The 21290-nt window shown below is 42.5% G+C and overlaps 1 protein-coding gene and 1 long non-coding RNA gene across 7 annotated transcripts in view; both read left to right on the forward strand.

The window, feature by feature from the left end:
- The first annotated feature begins 1002 nt into the window (after window positions 1-1002).
- The window catches only part of DACH1 (dachshund family transcription factor 1), a 351929-nt gene continuing 331641 nt past the window's right edge, over window positions 1003-21290 (forward strand). For 3 of the 6 annotated variants that reach the window (XM_079312105.1, XM_079312103.1, XM_079312104.1), the window contains exon 1: window positions 1003-2974. In XM_079312105.1, the coding sequence (XP_079168231.1) occupies window positions 2241-2974 (734 nt within the window). In that variant the 5' untranslated portion in view covers window positions 1003-2240. The remainder of the gene's footprint in view (window positions 2975-21290) is intronic. The other 3 variants (XM_079312106.1, XM_079312108.1, XM_079312107.1) reach the window with 1 other exon arrangement.
- Window positions 3070-4320, forward strand: LOC306805677. The gene is made up of 2 exons (XR_013775262.1): window positions 3070-3592; window positions 4099-4320. It is a non-coding gene; the product is annotated as an uncharacterized lncRNA (long non-coding RNA).

Consider the following 21290-nt stretch of genomic DNA (forward strand, 5'->3'; position numbering starts at 1 on the left):
CATGAGAATTATGGATCTGTACGAGCACACAGCAAGCAGAAAAACAGAAGAGCTGGTGTGCATCATGTTGTTGGAAAAGTAGAGGATAAATGAAGTGGTAGTTTTCCTAATTCAGAGTTCACCCAGATCTCCAAGGGGCAATATCACGCGTGTCTGGCTCTAACCTGATCTTCTTATGGAACTGTTCTGTCTTCACAAGGTATGAGAGAAGGTGACATACAAAAAGAACAGGTGAGGGAAAGAAAATATGGACAGAGTTGGCTCTCTATAAGTGAAAAAAAGAAAGAGGCACTGTATTCACTTTTGGAAATTACAAGTTTTATGCAACACTAGATCCCACTACTGGGATCCCACCACTGGCAGTCAAGTCGTATAAGCTCCTCCAGAAAAACATTCTCAAAAAACCCCACCTCAAAATTGCTCAAGTAAGTCTCTGCACAATTATGGGTACAGAAGACTTTAAAGTAAAACATTACTCTGTATTTTCATGGTTTTATTAGCAATTTTAAACATTTTAGTGCAGGATAGCTTAAATTTCACTAGCAAAAGGTGTCTTAAGTGGCAATAGAACACAAATTCCCGTAAATTAAACTTAAAGTACAATAAGCGAGCAGATCATATGAGAATAGTTTATGTCTGATACTGTGGAAATTCCCCTGCACCAAATTACTACTGTTGAGATTATCCACTCTACAGATGTGTCATCCCGTGAGTCACGTCTCATGTAATAGTATCATAGGGGAAAAAAAAAAGGCAATGGGCACATACATGCATGGCAATTAAGCACACACCGGGTGTATTTTTAAACCAGGAAGCACTACGCACGCACCGAGCCCTGGTTTGCAGACCCCCCCCTGCAGCGGTTCCTTTACCCCTCTCCAGGCGCGGAGTGCCTCCGGCAGGCGGAGCGGAGCCCGGGCTGTCCCGGCCGAGCGCGGCACGCGCCCGCCGCATCCCGCTCGGGCCGGCAGGTACCGCGCCGGCCGCCGCCCCACCGCGCATGCGCGCCCGAGCGCGCCGGCTGACTTTGCGCTGTGTGGCGCGGAGGGGCCGGCCCGGGCTGCGCGCCTGCTGCGCGCCGCCGACACCTGTTGCGCGGCGGGACCGGAGCGGGCCGCCCGCCCGCCCCGCTCCCAAGTTACTTCTGTGCCGCCGCAGCCCGCTCGGCGCGGCGTCTCGGCGGCCTGACGCGTAGTGTCCCCTCCGATCCGCGGCCGTCTCAGGAGAGCGCTCCGCGGATGCTGCCGCGTGCGGCTGCCCGTTGCGCGCCGCGCAACAAAGGGGACGCTCGGCAGAGACTCCCACCCCGCCGGGAGGAGCGTTTTGGTCCCGGGAGAGCAACAGCAGCAGCAAGAGCAACGGCCCCGTCCGGAGGTTTCTGCTTTTGTCTGCCCCGGCAAGGTGCGAGGTGCTCAGCGCCCGCCCCGCGCCCCGGCTCCCCCGCTCCCGCCCGGCTTTGGGGGAGCGCTGGAGACGCTCGCGTTTCTCCGCAAACTGTGTTGACAAGCGACTGTTGAAAAGGGCTGGGAAAATTACATCTCATCTCTGGTGGGGTGAAATATGAAACATGTAATCTAACGGTTCCTGAAGGAGGGGGGAGAGGGACTTCTCTCCCTCTCTCGCTGTTTTCCTGCTCCGGGTTCCTGGTTGGATAATTTGGGTTAATACTAGTGAGTGAGCCTTTTGCTGCTTCAAAGGGTATTTCAAGTTGCCGGAGCTCCTCCCCTCCGCACCGTGTGACAACAACAACTCGTCCAGCGAGCGAGCGGCGGCGGCGGCAGCAGCCAGCACTTCCCCGCTCATTTTCTCTCTGTCATTCCCCTCTCAATCTTTGATCAATGTACTTGCCAGAGAGAACCGAAGTCCTTCAAACCTCCTCCTTTTCACCTTCGTCTTTAACGTGGTGCTAGAGCAAGGACCACAAAAAGAAACTGCCCTCCCCCTCCCCTCGGCCCCAGCCCCGCCGCCCGGAGCGGACTTCTCCTCCTCCTCCTCCTCCTCCGTCCCCACTTGCGGGACACTTTGTGCGTTCTCTCTCTCACTCTGCCCCCTGCTCTCTCGCTCGCCGCAGCACCTGATCTGGGGTTATCCCCCCCTTCTTCTTCCCCCTCCTCCCTTCTCTCCTTTCCTCTTTTTTTTTTTTTTTTTTAAATTTTTTTTTTTAATTTTTCCCCTTTCCCCTGCGTGTGTGTGTGGGAACTTTCCCCCCTCCCCCTGCCCCCTCCGCCGTATATGTGACCATGGCCGTACCGGCTGCTTTGATCCCTCCGACCCAGCTGGTCCCCCCTCAGCCTCCGGTCTCAACTTCTGCCGCCTGCACCACCACCACCACCACCTCGTCGTCGGCCACCTCGTCGTCGGCCACCTCCTCTCCGTCTCCGTCCATCGCTCCCCCGGCGGCCGCTTCGGGGACAAACCTATTCCGGCCGGAGCCCATCGCAGCGGCGGCAGCGGCGGCCACAGTCACCTCCACCACCAGCGGCGGCGGCGGTAACGGCAGCGGCGGCGGCAGCGGCGGCGGCAGCCCCAGCCTGGGCACCGGCGGTGGCGGCAGCAGCAGCGGCGGCGGCAGCAGCGGCGGCACCTCCACTCCCAATGCCAGCGCGGCCAGCGCGGCCGGCAGCCTGCCCGGCAAGCCCGTGTACTCGACCCCGTCCCCGGTGGAGAACACCCCCCAGAATAACGAGTGCAAGATGGTGGATCTGAGGGGGGCCAAAGTGGCCTCCTTCACCGTGGAGGGCTGCGAGCTCATCTGCCTGCCCCAGGCTTTCGACCTCTTCCTGAAGCACTTGGTGGGGGGCTTGCACACGGTCTACACCAAGCTGAAGCGGCTCGAGATCACGCCCGTGGTCTGCAACGTGGAGCAGGTCCGCATCCTGAGGGGGCTGGGGGCCATCCAGCCCGGGGTCAACCGCTGCAAACTCATCTCCAGGAAGGATTTCGAGACCCTCTACAACGACTGCACCAACGCCAGGTAAGCGCCGCAAGGCACACGCGCGCCCCGCCGCCCCCCCCGCCGCCGCCCCCGTCCCACCCCCGCGCGGTGCGGTCCGGGCGAGCGCTGCGCCGCGTCCCGCTGCCCCCTCCCGTGCTGCCCCGCCGCCCAGCCGGCCTTCTCCGCTGCCAGCGGCGCTGCTTCTTGGTGGGACGGAGGGACACAGGGGGAAGGGAAGGCGTGTTTGTGCCCCCCTCCCGCTACGCCCTGCAAGTGTCGCCCTGTCATTGTCCCTTTCCCTGTCCCCCGGGCCGAGGCGTGCCGGGGGTAGGGGTGGCCGCGGGCATCGCAGCGCGGGAGCGGAGGGCCGGCGGGGGTGGGAAGGGGCCAGAAAGTGCTTTCTGGCTGAACCCCTAGCTGAAGTTTATCCTCGGATGTATCTTTAAAGCGGGCAACCCTGGGAAAAAGCCGCCCGGAGGTTGCACGGAGTGGGCGGGGAGCGGTGCTGATGGGGGCATAGACACCGGGGTGTCGTGTGAAGTGGGATGGGGCGCGGAGCTGCCCGAGCGCCGGGCCCGTTCCAGGGCGATGGAGGCCGCTTGGCCATCAGCTGCTGTCACATATCCGAGGGGGCACGTGCACTTTTTGTGTAGGGCTGTAAGGCAGTTGCCACATGGCGAACGGGGGAGGTGAAGGGAGGGCGGGAAGACGGCGAGGAGGAGGAGGAGGAGGTGGTGGCGGCAGCGGCTTTTCTTTGGGGTAGTGGGGAGAGGTGCCAGGCGGTCGGGCTGGGCTGCTTCCTCTGGTGCGGGGGGGGGGGTGTCGGTCCCCGAGGAGCAGGTGCGAGCAGCTCCGGGCCCCCGCCAGCCGAGGAGGAGACGGGGCCGCGGAACGCGGCAGGGATTTGGCGAGGCTGGATCCTGCTGCCGCGCAGAGTAACGCGGGCGCGGAGGGCGGGGAGCAGCGCTGCGGGCGGTGCGGGGGCATCCCGCACCCCGCGGGCCGGGGAAACCGCGGGGGGGAGGTGAGCCCCAAACTTGCCACAGCCGGGGATGGGTGTTGGGGGAATAGAAGGAGCTTCAAAAGAGGAAATTCCTGATGCAATAGCTGCCGCCTTTGCAACGTAGAGCGAAAGCATGGGGCTGTTATCTCTCAATCTGTAGGTTACAGGGGCTGAACCTGCACGATAAGGAGAAGGGATCGCATAACTGCCGTGACCCCGAGATCAGAGCGGTCGGAAGCGCCTCCAGTTCCCGGCGGCTCTCCCCCTGCCTCGGGCGGGGGCGGGGGGCTCGGGCTCTGCCGCGCTGCAGGGCCGGCGGGAACTTCCCACGGAGGAGGTCGTGGACAAAGTCCCGATGCTACTTTCAATACACCCAAACAAACAGACCGGGCTCGTTTCACTTTCCTATTGTCAGATTTCAAGGTGCAGCAACAACCAGCACGTGGGGAATTAACCCCACGCGGTGCCATGCTCCTGCCCGTCCCGTCCTGTCGCCAGTGGCGGGGGGTGTGACATCCCCTCCTCCCTCTCTTCTTCCCCCTAATTCAGCAGAGGGTGCCTTGCAGTCATTAGCATAGAGCCAGGCGAAGCAGAGCACTTACTCTGCGGTAGCAGTTGCTAGATGGATTGTTGAAGTTCCTGAATATTCAGGGCAGCGGGACAAAACAGCCTGGAATAACTTCCAAGCGCTGACATAACTGTAGCTGCTCGGGTAACTCTGCTGTTGTTTCATGTGGAATCAACATGAATATTAATAGCTGCTCTTAGACCATTGTTGGGTTGGGGGTTTTGTGTGTGTGTGTCCTTGTGGTGTGCAATTGCAACAACTTTGCAAGAGTTCCAAGATTTGGTCCTTGAAATAAACTCATGGAAGTTTTACTCTGCCACAGCCATAACCGTGTGAATTTTAATTTGAACATGTAGAATTAAGAAATACAGAAACTTCCTTTTTTTTTGGAGAAGGGGGGCGGGAGGGGGCGTATGGAGACACCAATTCCTGGACTTGGCAGGGGTATAAAAGGGTTTGGCAGCCTCGTTGTAACATGGCTTGATTATGTCAACAGCACAGAATCGGCTGTGTTTCAGCTGTTCCTGAGGTCTGCTGTGTTATCATCCAGTGTTGTAGAAATTACAGTAGTGGGTTCAGAAGTGAGTAGGATTTGACCCTTAAAAAGTGTAATTGTAGTAGACTTACTTATACATCCATTAAGCAAATAAATTAATGGAAAGGATATACAATAGGTATGCAAAATGTATTATTACAGTGTAAACGAATAAAGCAAAGTGGGTCAGTGAGTTTTGGTCAAAATGGATGATATAATGGGAAGATAAATCTGTACTTGCTTTCTGAATTTCCCCTCTAATACGTTTAATTCTTCTTTCTTTGCAAATTATTTTTAATTATTTCTGACATTACAGTAATTATGCAGGGTATTTTGGTCTAGTCAGTTTAGTGATTTAAGCGACCTTTCCTGACTCCCAGTTACTGCATACTTTAGCTGGGTGATGTCTTTTTGTATCCCGGGTGGACACTTTACTGTTGAGATGGAAACTGGAAGAGCCAACTCCATCCTAGCGGCTAAATTGTTATACTCATCAGATGCAAAAATTTTGAACCAGCATCTTATCACTGTTATATTTGTCTCGTAATCAGCTGATGCACTCGAGTACGCTAATCCCTTTTTGGAAAGCTTCATCAAGGTTAATATGTTATTTAATCAAAAAAGGCATCCAAATAAAGCCATTACTTTGTTGTTCTTTAAATGGATTGAATCGTTAGTTGCCAGTTGCTGTGGAAATAATTTGTAATAACTTATTTTGAGACGGAAAAGTTTTAGATGTGTTTCACCAAAATGATACATTTTAACTGTGATATTGCTATTTAAAAAATCAATAAAACACCAAGGGATTTTCTATTGAATGCTTAATGTGGAGGTCTGTAAAGTGAATTGGTTTCTGTGTTTATTTGTGATAGTACTAATAATAACATGATACTAAAGGACCTTTTTCTAAATTAGGCTTGTGTATCAGTTCACTGGAAAAATAAGCTTCCGTTGTGGAAGATGACTTTTCTTTTCTGGTCATAGTGACCTTTGCTTTTATTTTCCTCATAAAAAGCATTGGCTGCCAAACAGAAATCCAGGAAATAGCAAACTGTGCATTTAGCTTACATTCCGATTAAACGGTTTGACATTAATGGGATGCTAGAAAGCCATATGCCAAACAAATAGGGGAAGGATAAAGGCGAAACATGGAAAATATTTAGAGCTACTAGATGCCAATCGAGTCAGGTTTCTTGAATGTGTGGGTGAAAGAGACTAGCGAACTGTGCACTGGATGTCACCTGCCTAGGATTAATGACCTGGAAGCTATTGATCCCAGATTGTTTCTGGTCTCTTGTGTTTTGAGCACTTGTTGTGGAATTTTGCCATGCTGGGTCCCTTTCTAGAGTTTTCCCATAGACTTAGGCTGGCTTTGGATTGTGCCCACCCGAGTAAAGGCTAAAAGCATGCGCTTTCTCCTGACCTCCCTTCTGTGACCAGGATATGTTAATCTTTTCTGACATTTGAAGATGATTTTGAATGAGTTCATTGACATTCATACTTAAAGCGAGGAATTATTTGCAGCCTTTGGAAGCTATTTACAGTTTTTGGAAAACAACCTAATTGATTTTTGAATATAAAGGGGTAAAGATGCTGAACATGAAACAATTCTTTTCAAAGCCTATCTTACATGGCATTTAATCAGTCCCTCTTTCCTAGCTTCTGCTTCTCTCAAATTATGTGGACCTAGCATATCCTTGTTTACTGAATACTGTATGCTTGCATAGCTTTTTTTCCCCCCAGTTTGTATTAATTAAAAGGGTATCTCACCCAGATAGGTTAGTACAGATCATAGATACTTTAAGTGAGCAGGTCAGCAAGTGCAGCTGGAAGGAATGTCAAATATATAGTACCTGTGGTTTATATTGATGACCTTCATTCTTGCCACTGATTATTACAATATAATCAGAGAAATGTGGAAGGCTTTACAAGCAAAGATGACTTCTGGAAGTCCAGAAGATAAATTGTAGTAACTATAAAGAAGGAGTAAAAGGTTTGGAAGTGATTTCCTTAAACAAAATAAAATATCCAGTTGCTCATAATAACAGTACTTTAATATTTATCTTACATTATGTGTTTAATGATAAATATTGTCATTTAAAAGCTGAGATCCTTGGACCATGCTTACGGCAACGGGACAGAGCTATTTATCCCTTTAATCTGATACTCCATTTGCTGGCAGTGGCAGGGTATCTGATACTTTGGAAGGGAACACTTTGCTGTGAGCGCTGGCTGCCTGTTAAGAAGTGCTGCCGTCGCTGTTCCCGTGCAGGGAGGCGAGAGCCTGCTGGTGATAGGCAGGGGGACTTCTGTATTGCTCCACATGATCTTCCTCAAGGATTCAATTTGATTAACTCCTTTATCTTATAGCTATGAGTATTGATAAAGTTTTGTGTGGTGGGTTTTTTTTCCCCTTTTAAAATTAAGAAGCCTTTTCTTGGCAGATGTAGTTTATGTAAAAAAAGCAGTTTCATTGTCAGGTTTGTATCAACTTTACTTACAAGAAAGGGCTATATGGATAGCTTTGTTATTTCCTCATTGCCATCTCTGTTCAAATTCTTGGTTCAGTTTCAGGCTGAAACTGAACCAAGTTTCAGTTGGTTCAGTTTCAGGTCAGCTTCTGTCTCTTTCTGGAGCCAGAGGCACCCACCTGGGGATGCTGAGCCCCCTGGGCACATGGAGCAAGTGCCCCACAGTGTGTCCCTATGGGCCCAACCAGGGCTTCTTCTCTGCCCCTCCTCAGCACCATAAACCAAAATGCACTCAAAGAACTCTTATTTACAACTTGTCCTGCTTCATATTCTGCAGTCTGGAGTGGGTTCTGAATATTTGTTGGAAACGCTAGTCTTGTTTGACTGCCATTTAGTGTTTTTTCTGTTTTCCCCTGTTCCTAGATCGTTCCAGACGTCTGTTTTTGCCCATCTCTGTGACTGGTCATCTAAAGTGAATTGCATATGAAGCAGAGAATTTTCATACACTGGATTGAATTTTAATATTTTCCTTTTGAACTACTTAATTGATATATTAAATTGTTGCTGCAATCCCTGCTGGTCTGGTACAAGTAAATCCCTTTCACCATTGCCAGTGTTTCTTAGTCATGGAAAAGCTTTACAAGTTTAGCTGTAAAAATTCATCAATGGCTGCAGGATAGCAGTGTGTAGTCAGAAACTACTGAGTTTTATCTAAATTGTACAAGCCAGTGAAAGAAGAGTGCAAAGCAACCATGATGACTGACTCATTTTAAGCAACAGGACTGGATTTAGATCCTCTTTATTCTTTTATAAGTAAAATATGTTTTGTTTTAAAAATAACGTTTAGGGCATCTGCTTTGCATTATGAGTTAATTCCATTCATTGTTTTAAAATAGTGATTAACCTTTTGCAAATTATATACTGCACATGAACAGTAATTTTTTCAATAATCTTTAAATGTGCATGCTGTAACAGCGCCATAATGTGGACTGACATAATAGGAATTGACAGTAAATTTTTAGTTGCCTAAATACGTATTTAAATGATAGAGCTGAAGAGTCATCTGCAGAAAGCTATTATGATCCAGAGAGTTAATTCATATATAGATAATTTCTCCAGTGCGAATTAAGGAAGGATTTTTCTTTTTCAATGATCATTTAAATTATTTTCAAAAATCCTGAAACATAAACCAAAAATCTTTATATTTAGAATCAAGAAATGTCTGTGACTTGAAATGGTAAAATCTGATTTGCTTTGAGAAATAACTTTATCCTTAACCCACTATGTTCTTCTTATTTATCTGATATGTGCTCAGCCGGGGGCATCTCCTAGCAAGTGCTGATGTTTCATTTCACAGGCATTGCAGAATATTCAAGTGTAATCTACAAAATATGGAATCTTAGCACTGACTGTTAATAACTGCAAACTGTTTTAAACATTTTTCTTTTTTCTTTTTTTTTCTTTTTTAAGCAGAAGAAAAGGAAAAAGGGTAATAGGATATTTTCCATAGTATTAAGTAGAAAAATGCTGTCACTCAATTTCATGAGAGGAAGCATCAGTTTTTGACCATCCACTTATGTCCCAGTTCGGAATTTTCCACTCTAAATCACTCATGGTGATTAGCTGGGAAACTACGCTGGGGAAAGATAACTCTGAAAATACTGAAAACTTGCTTTCTCCACTGTGAATTTCCATAGGTCTCTTTTAGAGATGGGATATTGGACCGAAGAGACTCTGAGCGGTAGTTCAGGCAGGATACATCCACCAAAATTAATCAAAGTGCTTGCGTGAGTTGCGACTGAGGAAATGGATCACAAAATGTATTTTAGCTCACCTTGCTTTAAACAATGTTTTGTGATAATTTCTTTTAGGGTGAACATCCTCTTATGGCAAGTGGATTGATATGTACAATGCATTTTGCAGGATTGAATGGAAAAATCTTCCAAATCATGTATATCAAAACACTTCCTTAGTTGTAGGCAGAAACTTTTTGAAATAAAATAAGCCTTTTTTGGCTAGTGTTCATGAAATTATGCTTTTGATACAATAAAATATTCCAAACTTTTTATAGTGCACTCCTGAGAATACTCGTGTGGGTAACACTTAACATAACTTTCTGTTAATTATTCTATTTAAAGGTACCCTGTTCACTCAAAAACTAATTTATTTAAGAAGTTTTCTTTGTATCCCACATAATTTGTATCTTCATCATGAATAAGAAAGCTATTTCAGTATGAAAAAGAAATATATTCTTTGTTACAAATATTGAACAGTAGGATTTTATGGCCATTGAAAGGCTGAAATTAGCCATAGTCCAGGAACAACAGAGCAGATGCAATTAAAATTTGCTGGTGCACTTTGCCACAACAACTGGATTTTTTTTTTCCCATTAAAATAAGAAGATGTTTTAGTAACGGATTTTTTTTCATCCTTATAATTTATAGAATTAGTCCCCAAATTGACCAAATAGCTAAATTATGCCTTAATTCCTTTTGATCTAAAGCAAGCTCGGGTTCAAGCAAAGCTTTCAGACTAGTTTTCTTATTCACATTATAATTTTATGCGATACTAAATATACTGAAAAAAGTGTACCTTCGCTGTTAAAACATATTTTTTTACATTCATTTTGTTCCTTAGATTGTGTGACTGAATGAGAGGGCGCAGTAGGTGTGCATACAGATTACGTGACTGACAAAATAACAAGTGTTACATACTGGAGTTGGATGGGGAGAAGGGTAAGAATGGGAGTACGTGGGACTGCTGCACATGCTTTGGGTAATTGACAGCTGAAATATACTTGTAACGTTAAGGTGCCATGATTGAAGTTCCTAACTCTGAATGCTCATGTTAGATCACTTGTTAACAATGCTGTACTGAGATCAGGTAATATGTATTTTACATTTGGAGTAGAAATTGTTGTTTGGGACATGTCTCTCAGCATATGCGTGTATTTACAAACTGTTGTACGATACAAACGATTTTTGAATTCTGCATCTGGGAAATGCTTTGCTTTTTCATTTTACATGAAATGATTGTAAGGAATCAAAAATAAAGTTATATAAAGTAAAACATAAAGGCAATAGGCAATATATTGTATTACTATTTAATAACATCTTTTGTAACCTTGATTTTATATTGTTCTCATACTTATTAATAATTTATTTTTTTTAAAGAGCTCGATCATGATTTTATATATGGGACAGAAAAACCCCTGCTTTCTGGTATCAGATACTGTATTTTTAAGAGAAGTACAAGCAGTGTGTTACAGTTTTGTACAGTTTTTACAGTTTTGTAATAAATCTAGTCAGAGATTATTGATAGTTTGAGCATTCCTTAAAGAAAACATTACTAAAGCTATTATTTTTTACTTATTTTTTTCTAAATGTGATAAAAATATAAACTTAATGCTTTAATTGGTTTTATACCATGTTTTAATGGATGACAATGTTATCTGTTTTTATGAAGCATATAATTTGTTTCCAGTCTCTTGGCCTGCTGTAAAAACCTTTCTTTGTTGGACAAGGTCACCTGCAGGACTTAGTTATTTACATTAAAATAACAGTGCTATGGTTTTAAACTATTTGTGTAACTTTAAGAATGCAGATCGGCCTGTTGCTTTCAATAGCCTACATGTATCTTTTAAACCAAGCATATGCAAAATATATTTGGAAGTGCTATGAAAGAATCAGTTGACATCTTAGGTAGGAAGGTGGATTGCTGTGTACTTTCTTGCATTTGCACTAAAGCACTGAAAAAATGCTTGAGATTCAGTGTCTTGTAAATTAACGCTTGTTGCATAAAGTAGGTTCATGATGCGTCTTTTAATGCATCATGCATTTAATGCAATCTTAGTGTTTTTATGAGCATTCTTTTGTATTAATGAATTTTAGGAAATTGAGGCAAAATCTTTGCAGGCATGAGTATCAGAATTTGGTATAACCTGTCACTTCATACCCTCTGCCAGGATTTTTTGTATTCATTTTTGTAGTACAGATGCAGCCTGTCCCTTTTTGAAGGGAATACATGCTCCCAAGATATGTGCCATGATTGTAATTTTTCACATTTTAGTGCTGATTCTCACTGGTAGTTTGCTGGGAAGGAAGTGAAACAGTTTTTCAATTACCTTCTGTTTCCTTAACAGTAATTTACTGCATGGGGGGGAAGAAAATACCTCAGGTGGCATTAAATATGTAATAAGGACTAATACAAGTGAATAGTAAAATTTTTTGGTTTTGTTTTTGTTTTTTTTAAATATGTTTCTCTCTTAGCTTGTGAGAACAGTTCCTACAACTCAGGTGACATGTAGGATTTTGTTATTTCTCCGTGTCTGTATCTACCAGTAAAGCCTAATTTCACAATTCTGGTGCAAGTTATATTGCCTGTTGTTCTAATACAAAGCATGATTGCTTGGTTTGTTATGAATTTTTTTAAGCTGATACTCATAGCTTTTAAGAGACCAGGTTAAAAAATAAACTTTAAATGGTAGTAAAATATTTTGTCTTGCATTACTGGGCATTGTAGATGGTTTGTGATTCTACTGGTTCCCTTTGAAATGAATTTGCTGCTGAAATACGATGATAAAAATGAGAGTAGTAGAAAAAGAAGGTCTTACTAGAGTAACTTACAATTTAACAAATAGTTATTATAAAATACAGTTTTGAGAAACTATGAGTCAAATGTGTTAGAAATACTAATTTACCAGCATATAGCTGTTTCGGGAGCGTGCATGCAAGTCATGTAAGAAGGGAGCCATAGCATTTCCTGGGGAGGGCATCAGTGAGATTTTTAGTCAACATGTTTAGGGATAGCCACAGCTGTTGGGTTGGCTTGAGGCCACCTCAAGGTACAACAGGTGGAACATTGCTAAGAATTAATAAACTTTCAACAAATTTTGTTGTTCAGAGCTTCTCTGGCACCATCTCACTAGAGTGGCAGAAAGGGTGGATTTTATCTTGAGAAGAAGCAGCCCACTGCTGTAGTTTGTACATATCAGATTTGCACCCTGAGAAGTTTGCTCAAACAACCTGAATTTCTTTGTTATCCTTCCTCTGCTCTTTGAATCTATTTAATTGACCCAGAAGACATGCAGTCCTACACAGAGGGCTTTGTTGCTCAGCTGAGTGGTCATTTTGGCCTCATTGCAATAAAAGTCAGGCTCTAGGACACAGTGGATGGGATGTGGTGTTAAACAGAGCAATTTCAGGTGGTTCTGAAATTGTGGAGCCTTCACTGTGTTTAGCTCTCTGCTGCTGAGCCTGTGCTAATGTGGGTCTGCCAAGAGAGTTTTTTCTCCATCTTTTCTGGGGACCCCTTCTGTGATTTTATCTCATTCAACCTTATTTTACATGTCTTAATACTTAGGACAATTAGTAATTAGTGACAATTAGTAGTCTTAATTGGGACAATATAGTGATATCATGAGAAGTAATACAATAGCAGTTATGAAATACATGTGTTCAGAAATATTCTGAAGTATAACTATATGAGTAGAACTCTTAGACATTCAAGGAAAGAAGAATGTTCTTAGTTAAAACTGCTGGCATGGTTATGTATAAGTTTGTCTGCTCTTTGGTGTGCCAGCTGATGAGAGAAAAGTAATTTTTCTTTAAGAGGTGAAAAATGCAGAGCCAACTAATTCTAAATACTATTCTGTGAAATTGTGTTCAACCCCTGTAAGTAGTTTTCTGTGTGGAAGGTGTACTCTGAACAGGATGGGTATATCTTTTCAGCTTGGCTAATCGCTTCCTTTCAGAAATCCAGAATGCATGCAGATTTGAACTTGTAGCCAGGAAAAAGTGCTGCCATGCTTCAAATTGCCAAAGGACCTCAGGGGACAGAAACTTGACCTGGTTTTATGAAACCATAGAATTACATTTATACAAGTTACCCCATGGGAAAAGAATGAACTGATCCCAATTCATTTCTAAATTCTGGGGCCTTACGGGTCACATTTGAATTTTCTCCTACACCTGTTTTTCTACTAAATTTTTCTGAGGCCAGTTTTAGAAACTTACTTTACATTAGGTATGGGTCAATTGCCTAATATTTAACAGTTCAGTATTCTAATTCTTTAATATGTCTAATGGTTTCTCAATATAATTAAGCTGCAAAAAGTTTAAATTATAGAATTTGTTTGGTATGGGCTAAATCCTCAAGCCATGAACTCTCCTCTGGATTTAATAACTCAGGCTTTGTTTTCCTGCATGTGAATAGGGGAGGCAGTGACTGGTGTCACTCCATGTTGTGTGGGTTGTAGAGAAGAGAGCAGCTCTGCAAATATTGGGCTACTAACCTGGAATGTGGGATACTGTGGCTAAAGTTGGGATCACCCAATGAGACAGTTCACAACAAGACTTCCACAACTCCATTCTTCCTTTCTCCTTCCCTTAGTTAGACTAAAAATTTGGGATTTGGGAAATCATAGTTCATCTTGCCTCCTCTTGGAATCAATTAAAATAATGAGTAGGTGCTCCCATGGCATTCCTCCTTCAGTACTTTGGTTTGAGCTGGAAGCCTGAATACCCCAGGCTTACCACTCTCTGGTGAGGTGGTGTGGTATTTATGCTGTTCAAGTGTTCCTGCTGGTGTATTGCCAGGTTGGACTATGCTAAGTTGAAATAGTGGGCCCTAAGGGCATGGAAGGGTTCCTTAGTTCAAACACTTAGAGGGTTACATTAAAATTAGAATTAGCTTGCATTTTTATTTATTTAACAAACTAAGTGAGTGTTCTGTTCAGCTTAAGTTTGCCTCAGCAATTACTATCCCATAGAGGTTCTGCAAACCTTCCAGGCTTTGCTTTCACCTTCTTTTCCTATTCTCAGTCAATCTTCTAAATCCTTGAAATATATTTTCAGTGTTGAAACTGGCATTAAGTGCCTGCATAAGTCTACCTGTATCTAGTAAGTGAGTGGCAGATTTGGATACTATTAATCTAGTATAGATGCTTTTGTCTTTAATGCCATCTTAACGCTCCAGATCATCTGAACAGCTCAGCTGATGATCCCTGGCTGTAGGCTTTCAGTTTGTCAGTGTGGATGTGGCAGAAGGGACTAGTTCTGAGTTTGTAGTCCGTTTTTTTGGCTTGGGCAAAAGGATTGGTAGGTGAGAAATGGATATAAGGGTGTTACCAAAACAAGTGAGAAGATGCTTATTTACTCTGGTTATTTGTTTCTCATACCAGTGAATTTTTCTGTGCAGTTTGTGTTGAGTCATTCATGGCTTCACCAGTCTGGATAATCCAACTCTTTCATGAGGTATCATTGTAGGGACAATATCAAATGCTTAGCCTTATTTTGACTGGCAAAGTGGGAGGCAGGTCTTCTAAATGGTGATTACTTATCACCATTATGTATTTATTATAAATGTGTACATCGTGTCCCATCAACAGGTTTTACTGCTATGTAGTGCTGATATCCTAAGTGGGCAGAGTGGGGGTTGTTTTGTTCCAAGACACAGCAAATGGTTTTGTTCCCATATGATTTTTAATGGAAAGTACAGAGGTCCAGTTGCAATTCGGGGCTTAAACAATTTTCTTATTTGCTTGGCTTTTCCTTGTAGTTCTGTTGTTAGAATTTCTTCGAATTTTGCTGCATCCAGAGTAAGTTTAAATCAGACTAGTCAACTGACTGATCAATAAAATGTTTTGGGTGCTTTATGATTTTGGTGGTAAATAAAGGGAATGAAATTAAATTTAAGAGCACCTATAGGTGGCAATAAATTCTTCATTGTGATTGAAATGTTTGTCTTAAATTCTCTTTGCGTCTAAAGTAGAGTAAAAAAAATAATTTTGTTATATTTTTGATCATAGAACAGCAAATGAGAATGAAGGAACAAATTCAAATCTTTGAAAATTCAAGGTCTCCCTTTCTCTTTCCTCTTCTCCTGGTTACTTTCTTCTCCTCACACAGCTGTCTGGATTTAGAAAAAAAGAAAACAGATGAAAATTTACAATTCTTTGTGGAAGCTGTATTTTATGAGGCACTGTGAAAACTTCAGATACAGAGGATGCTTAGTGGGAGCAGTTGCTAACCCTAGCAGTAGCAATAGGGACAAGAGCCCTGAGGCTATGGGGCTGGGAACATGCTGAAGAGTAGCATCGTGAAGAGGCAGAAGGGAAAGGCTGTTTGACAGCATGTTAAAGCAAATTTATCCGGTGTTGCTGTCACATGCGGCCTTACAAGTTTACATATGTATGATCAAATTTTCAGTCTTTGGATCACAACTGTGTCCTTTCTCTTCGTTAAGTAGGGCTATGTTTAGAGTAGTGCCTGGGAAAGCAAGTAAGAAGAAATAAGCTTTACTGTAGATTGTAATGTTGGGCGAGATTTTGAAGTATGGCAGAGATGTTATGTTAAATGGGAATGAAAAAAATCGTTTTTGTCACTAATACACATAATCTGAAAATTCTTACCTATGCTTTGTATAGTTCTGAGTTTATTTCAGAAGTATACATGTGTAATTCCTGTTTCTTCCTATTTTTCCATATCCCATGTGCAGCAGTGAACATGGTCACTATGATATTGGGTTCTATGTAGAAGTCTTAATCCTGCAAGCAGGAAGCTTTGCTTTGTGTAAGGAGTCCTGGTGCGTACAGCATCTCAGTTGGATGATTTAAAGTAATAAAATTATGCAGGTCCTTAAATATTATCGATATTGGTACTCAGAAAGCATAGCTAGCAGAGTTTTCATAAACCAGAATTTCACAGACAGCGGCAACCAAGTGTGGGAGTGATCAAAGGACATTATTTGTAATCAAAATGTGAGTTAGGTGTTATAAAACAACTGGTGGGTGCTTGTGTGCATGTGAAATTTGCTTACACGAGTAATCCCATTGATTTAAATGAGAGCATTCAAGTGATGAAAACAGGTTCAACGTGAGAATGTTCAGAAGATGGTGACCTTAGAAACAGACAGTTGTCTTTGGAAGTATTCAAAGGGGGGTTATTGAAACTTAAAGCTGAGAGTTGGCGTTTGAAGGCAGGAGCAGCTAGAGAGGTGTTCAGGGAGCTCACCTGCCAGATAATAATGTGTTTTAATGATGCTGGTTAACTCTGCATCAACTTTCTCATACTCTTTTTTGGGGGGTATGGGGGAAGGGATGGGAAGGAGGGCGAGAGAGGGACGGTGACAGCAAGGCTGTTTGTTTTTCCAGAAAGTTGTTTGTGATTTCAGGTACTCATGGGAAATCTCTTGATCAGATTCACATCTGTTCCTGTCAAAGTGGGTGCTAAGATACCGGTCACCCAGCAACCATGTCCAAGAGGGAATTGGGCCGATAATAACTTCAAAAAGGAATGACAGATGCTAGATTAGGATGAAAGACAAAACGCATGAAAAATGAGCTTGTTAGAATAAAAAAATTGTTCAAGCACCTTCATGCAAATTAAATGAATATTGAACATTTGCATGCAGTAATTTCTAGTTTTTCTGTTGATTGAGAGGAAATAAAGACTGTACATATAAAAACATAAATGTGGGTGTTTTTTTTTTGCACCAATTAACATACAAAGCAGTATCTTTCTTCTAAAAATGAGATTAGCCACCTGGGTGCTTGGCTGTATCCCACATATGTCACAACATTTTTGTAATGTGTGTGCTTCTGTTGAAGAAACACCTTATCTAATTCTTTGTAGCAAAACAAACAAGGAAGAAACCTTATATTAATTTTAAAATACTTTCGGTTAGCATCGTTCTGTTTTTTTTCAGCTGCGGTTTTCAGAGCTGAATTATTTCCTGCTGTCCTTGAATTCAATTGGTATAATGTGCATTAATAAAAGATCACATAAGATGAGTTCAGACCAAATGCTAAGGTTTCCTATTGACTGGTCAAACAATACATATTTTAAAACACCATGTCTGTCGGGGTAACATGAAGAAGAAATAGTCACTTTCCATGCCTATGCATTAAGATAATTTAAATAAACTAACAGTTTTTTTATTGAAATGTGCATATAACAATCAGAATTTAGAAAAGAATGATAAAATGTTCTGATTGAGAAAGGGCTCTGTGTCTTGCTTTAGCAATGTCTAATGTGGTCACGTACAGAAATTGATTTTCTTCAGAAATTAATTAATTTTTCATATCGCCCTAAGCTGCAGTTAAAAAGAGTGCATACTTGTCTGTTTTTTCCAGAAATATTGCCTAATCATATTAATACCATTGCCCCAAGGATGAAAAGATAATTGTACAAATGCATTTGGAAATATGTATCACTGAGTATTTATGATTAAATTATGCAAATGACCCAGCTCTCATCCTTTCCAGACCCAGATTGTCTAATTAGGATTGATATGCTGAATAGATGTTCCAGAATTTGAATACAAGCATGTCCAAAGAGCAGAAAATTGGAAATGACAAGGCTGAAATGCTAAGAAAAGTGTCTTTCCCTTTTATACTTTACTAATGTGGTGTTAGCAGTTGCAGTTTTTCCTTTGGCTATATTGTGTGACTCATGTGTCCTACAAGAAATAAGTCAGGAAAGAAAAATCAACTTTCATAAATAGCTTTACTTTGCTCTGGACTTACTTTTCTTTAAAACTCTGCTAGCAGTTCCTCTCCCCTTTAAAGCTTTGAATCCTTCATGTTAAAATAATGATGTATTCCACATAAATTACTTCTTAATTTGGAGCACTGTTGTTTGTAGCTTGTCTCCAGCTGCCAGCTGCCAGTGCTAGATATTTAGCTTGTCAGCTTCTCGTATATTCAGATGAGATTTACACACCTCACTATTTTAAGTTAGGTGGGGTTTTTTGGGGGGGTTCTTATTTTATTGGAATTCACAACCCCTTAATGTAACCACCTTTTTTTTATTTTTTAATTTTAAGGAGGGGAACTGATATCTCATTACACTTGTTTGTAGACATTCTGAGTTGAAATAATAGCTATCAGCAGTCTACAGCATTTAAACCCTTCTTTTTCAGTGGACTGTTTGTTCATTTATCGCTCTTGGGAAGCTGGGAGAAGAGCCTGGTGAGGAGCAAGGAGGAGTAGTGAACTGTCAGTACTTCAGCCATTGTTAGCAGCAGGAGTCGCTCCCTCTGAACTCTGTTGGCTCCTGCTACCCATCTGCGGGATGATGGATTGCTATGTTTAATACATTTCAGCTTTTGTCTGTCATAGTGTGGATAGACAGCGCTATCAATTATTTCAACAGTGATTAGAGCGCTGGTTGTACCCACTGCTATTGGGCAGGCACCTCCCAGGAATGTCTGATGTAGGAGCTCCTTGGTACTCTCCCCACGCAGATGACTTGCTCGGCTAACTTGAGGTGGTTTTAGACACCTACTAAAGACTGATGGGAATTGTTAAATCCGCACAGCTGCCCTGCAACAAAATTCAGACACCCCTGCAGATAGTGTGGTACCAGCCTAACCCAGAGAAAAATGTGTTGTGCTTTGGCTGGGTGGGGCTGGGAGCAGGGATGAGCTGGGGTGCGATGGCAGCAGCGCTCAGCCCATCTGTGGGTGAGTGTGCGGCTGCTGGTGGCACGGGCGGCGTGCAGGGACTGCGTGGAGGCAACGAGATACGACGTGACATGTGTCATACGAGCATTTGCTAAGCCGTGGGTGCTTTGTGATTCACGAGTCCACAGGCTGAATGATTTCAGCCACCAGAGAAGTCGCTGTACACCAGCACAACATATGCCCTGGAGTATCTTCTAATAATTATAAAATGTTGCAGTAGACATATAGATTGGAAAAAAGTAGATAATTTTGGTATGGACATTACTTCAGACAAGAGGATGTATATTGTTTTCATTACTATCATGTCAATTTTCCACTCTTAGAAAAAAGTATTATTCAAAACCTTGTGTGAAACAGTATTGTATTAGAAACAAAAAGGTAACTATGCTAACTAAAGCATATAATACTGGCTTTAAAAGATGCTTGACCCAGTTTTCTTGATTTGGACCATTGCCCACCATGACAGGCCAGGCTGAGGATAACTTTCATTTCATTTTGAGCTGAGGGAGGAAGGGAAGTTAAATCAGAAGATATTAATCATCCTTGATTTAGCTTTCTGAGTAGAGAATTTAATTTACAGAACCAGAAGAATGAGTAACTACTAAAAACTACCATTAGGAGAAGTGGCAACCGGTCTTAAATGTGCTTTCTTTACCCTTATTTCACTCTATATTCACTTGGCTGCTGCACTGTTTGCTTTAAAAAAATTTCTTTCCTTTTGCTTATACCAGAGTTCAACTTCTTCAGCTCTGCTTATAGGCAGTGGTTTGCCATTTCTCTATTGTGCTTGCTGGAAATCCGAGCTCCACAGCACAGTCATGGGATGCCATTTTTATTCCTTTTTAAGATGATCCAAGCAGTGGCAATGCTCACAGGGAGGAGTGTTCATGATAATTAAAAGCTGGAGTTTACCTTTAAAAAAAAAAATTGGCAATTTGCCCAGGAGAAAATTCTGTCTTCAGTCACCATTTCTAATCTACTTGGCTGTTGGGAGTTATCTTCACTTTAAGAGTTGTCTGGTTTTAAGAGTTGTCTGAATGTTGAAATAGTTTTTTTGACATTGTTCCGAAGTGCTCACTTACCATATATGATGATCAGAAAATGTGAGGGCTATGTGGAAAAGAGTATCAGTAATAGGGTGGGAATAATCTTGACATTTATGGCTGGCAGCTTTTCTCTCAGTTTAGTCTCCCTTTGTTACTGATGTGTGGAATTACAAGGAAACAAGGAAACTTGAAATATACTTTACAAATTAAAGAGATATTCAGAAAAAATTAATGTGTTTATAAATAAACAGATTAATGCATAAGCGAGTTTAACATATTAAACTTTTACTGAATTTTTTCTCCTTTAGAACAAATGGCATTTGGCTAGGAGTTGTTCTTTTGCAGAGATCAATATCTGGAGCATTCATACAAAGAGGAAATAACAGCAACCTGAAAGTAAATGAAAAGCAAGTATTAAATATATCCATGTATTAGTTGGTGATGTGTTAATAAATGTATCACATAAATATGATAGGTAAAAGAATCAGATAAATGGTTCCTTAAGCAGATAAAAGGTCTATATTGTTTATATTCCTTCTGTAGAGGTGAGGCTGTGATTTACACCCTTTTTTGGGTAGCAGGACTTGTTCAGATAATTTTGTCTTTCTTCTGTTTCCTCCAGGCACCCTGATCGCACTCCTGTACAGCCGTGTGTGACCATTTTCGGCACAGGATCAGGTCTAGGTTGATGAAAATGCTGTCTCCCCCGCCTTCCTCTCTCCCCCTTCATTATTATTTTTATTAATCCTCATCTGTTTTGGGAAAACAGATCACCCTGTGCTTTCAGCAGCAGTTGTGTTGCTGCAAGTGGTGACACAATTGGGCAATAGGGAAAGAAATGAATGATGGGGGTGGGGGGGGAACCTATCTTCAATTTTATATATCAACATCTTGTCTGCCATGAAATTTTCCTGCATCCAAACAGCAGTGCCCTGAGCCTAGCCTGGAGAATGAACTGTGGATTACACAGCAGTTTTAACACTGTGTTTAAAAGGAGGACACAGGAGGGGAGTGAGCTGTAATGAAGGGAGGAGTAAAATCTTTGAAAGAAAGACATATGAAGGCAGTGGAAGGCACTTTCCTCTCTCTCTTGGAAATCTGCTTTACTACATCTTGGCAAGCTGTCCTGCTGTGTATTGCAAAACAAATGGGGTGGGTGTCTGAGGTAGAGCATTTATTTCTTCCTTTGGATGCTCCCTCTGGCCATATTCTGGTGGCAGAGAAAGCTGAGACACGGGCGTGCACCATCCTCCATACCCTGCGTATCTC

This window comes from Erithacus rubecula (assembly GCF_903797595.1).
Source record: "Erithacus rubecula genome assembly, chromosome: 1".
NCBI lineage: Eukaryota > Metazoa > Chordata > Aves > Passeriformes > Muscicapidae > Erithacus > Erithacus rubecula.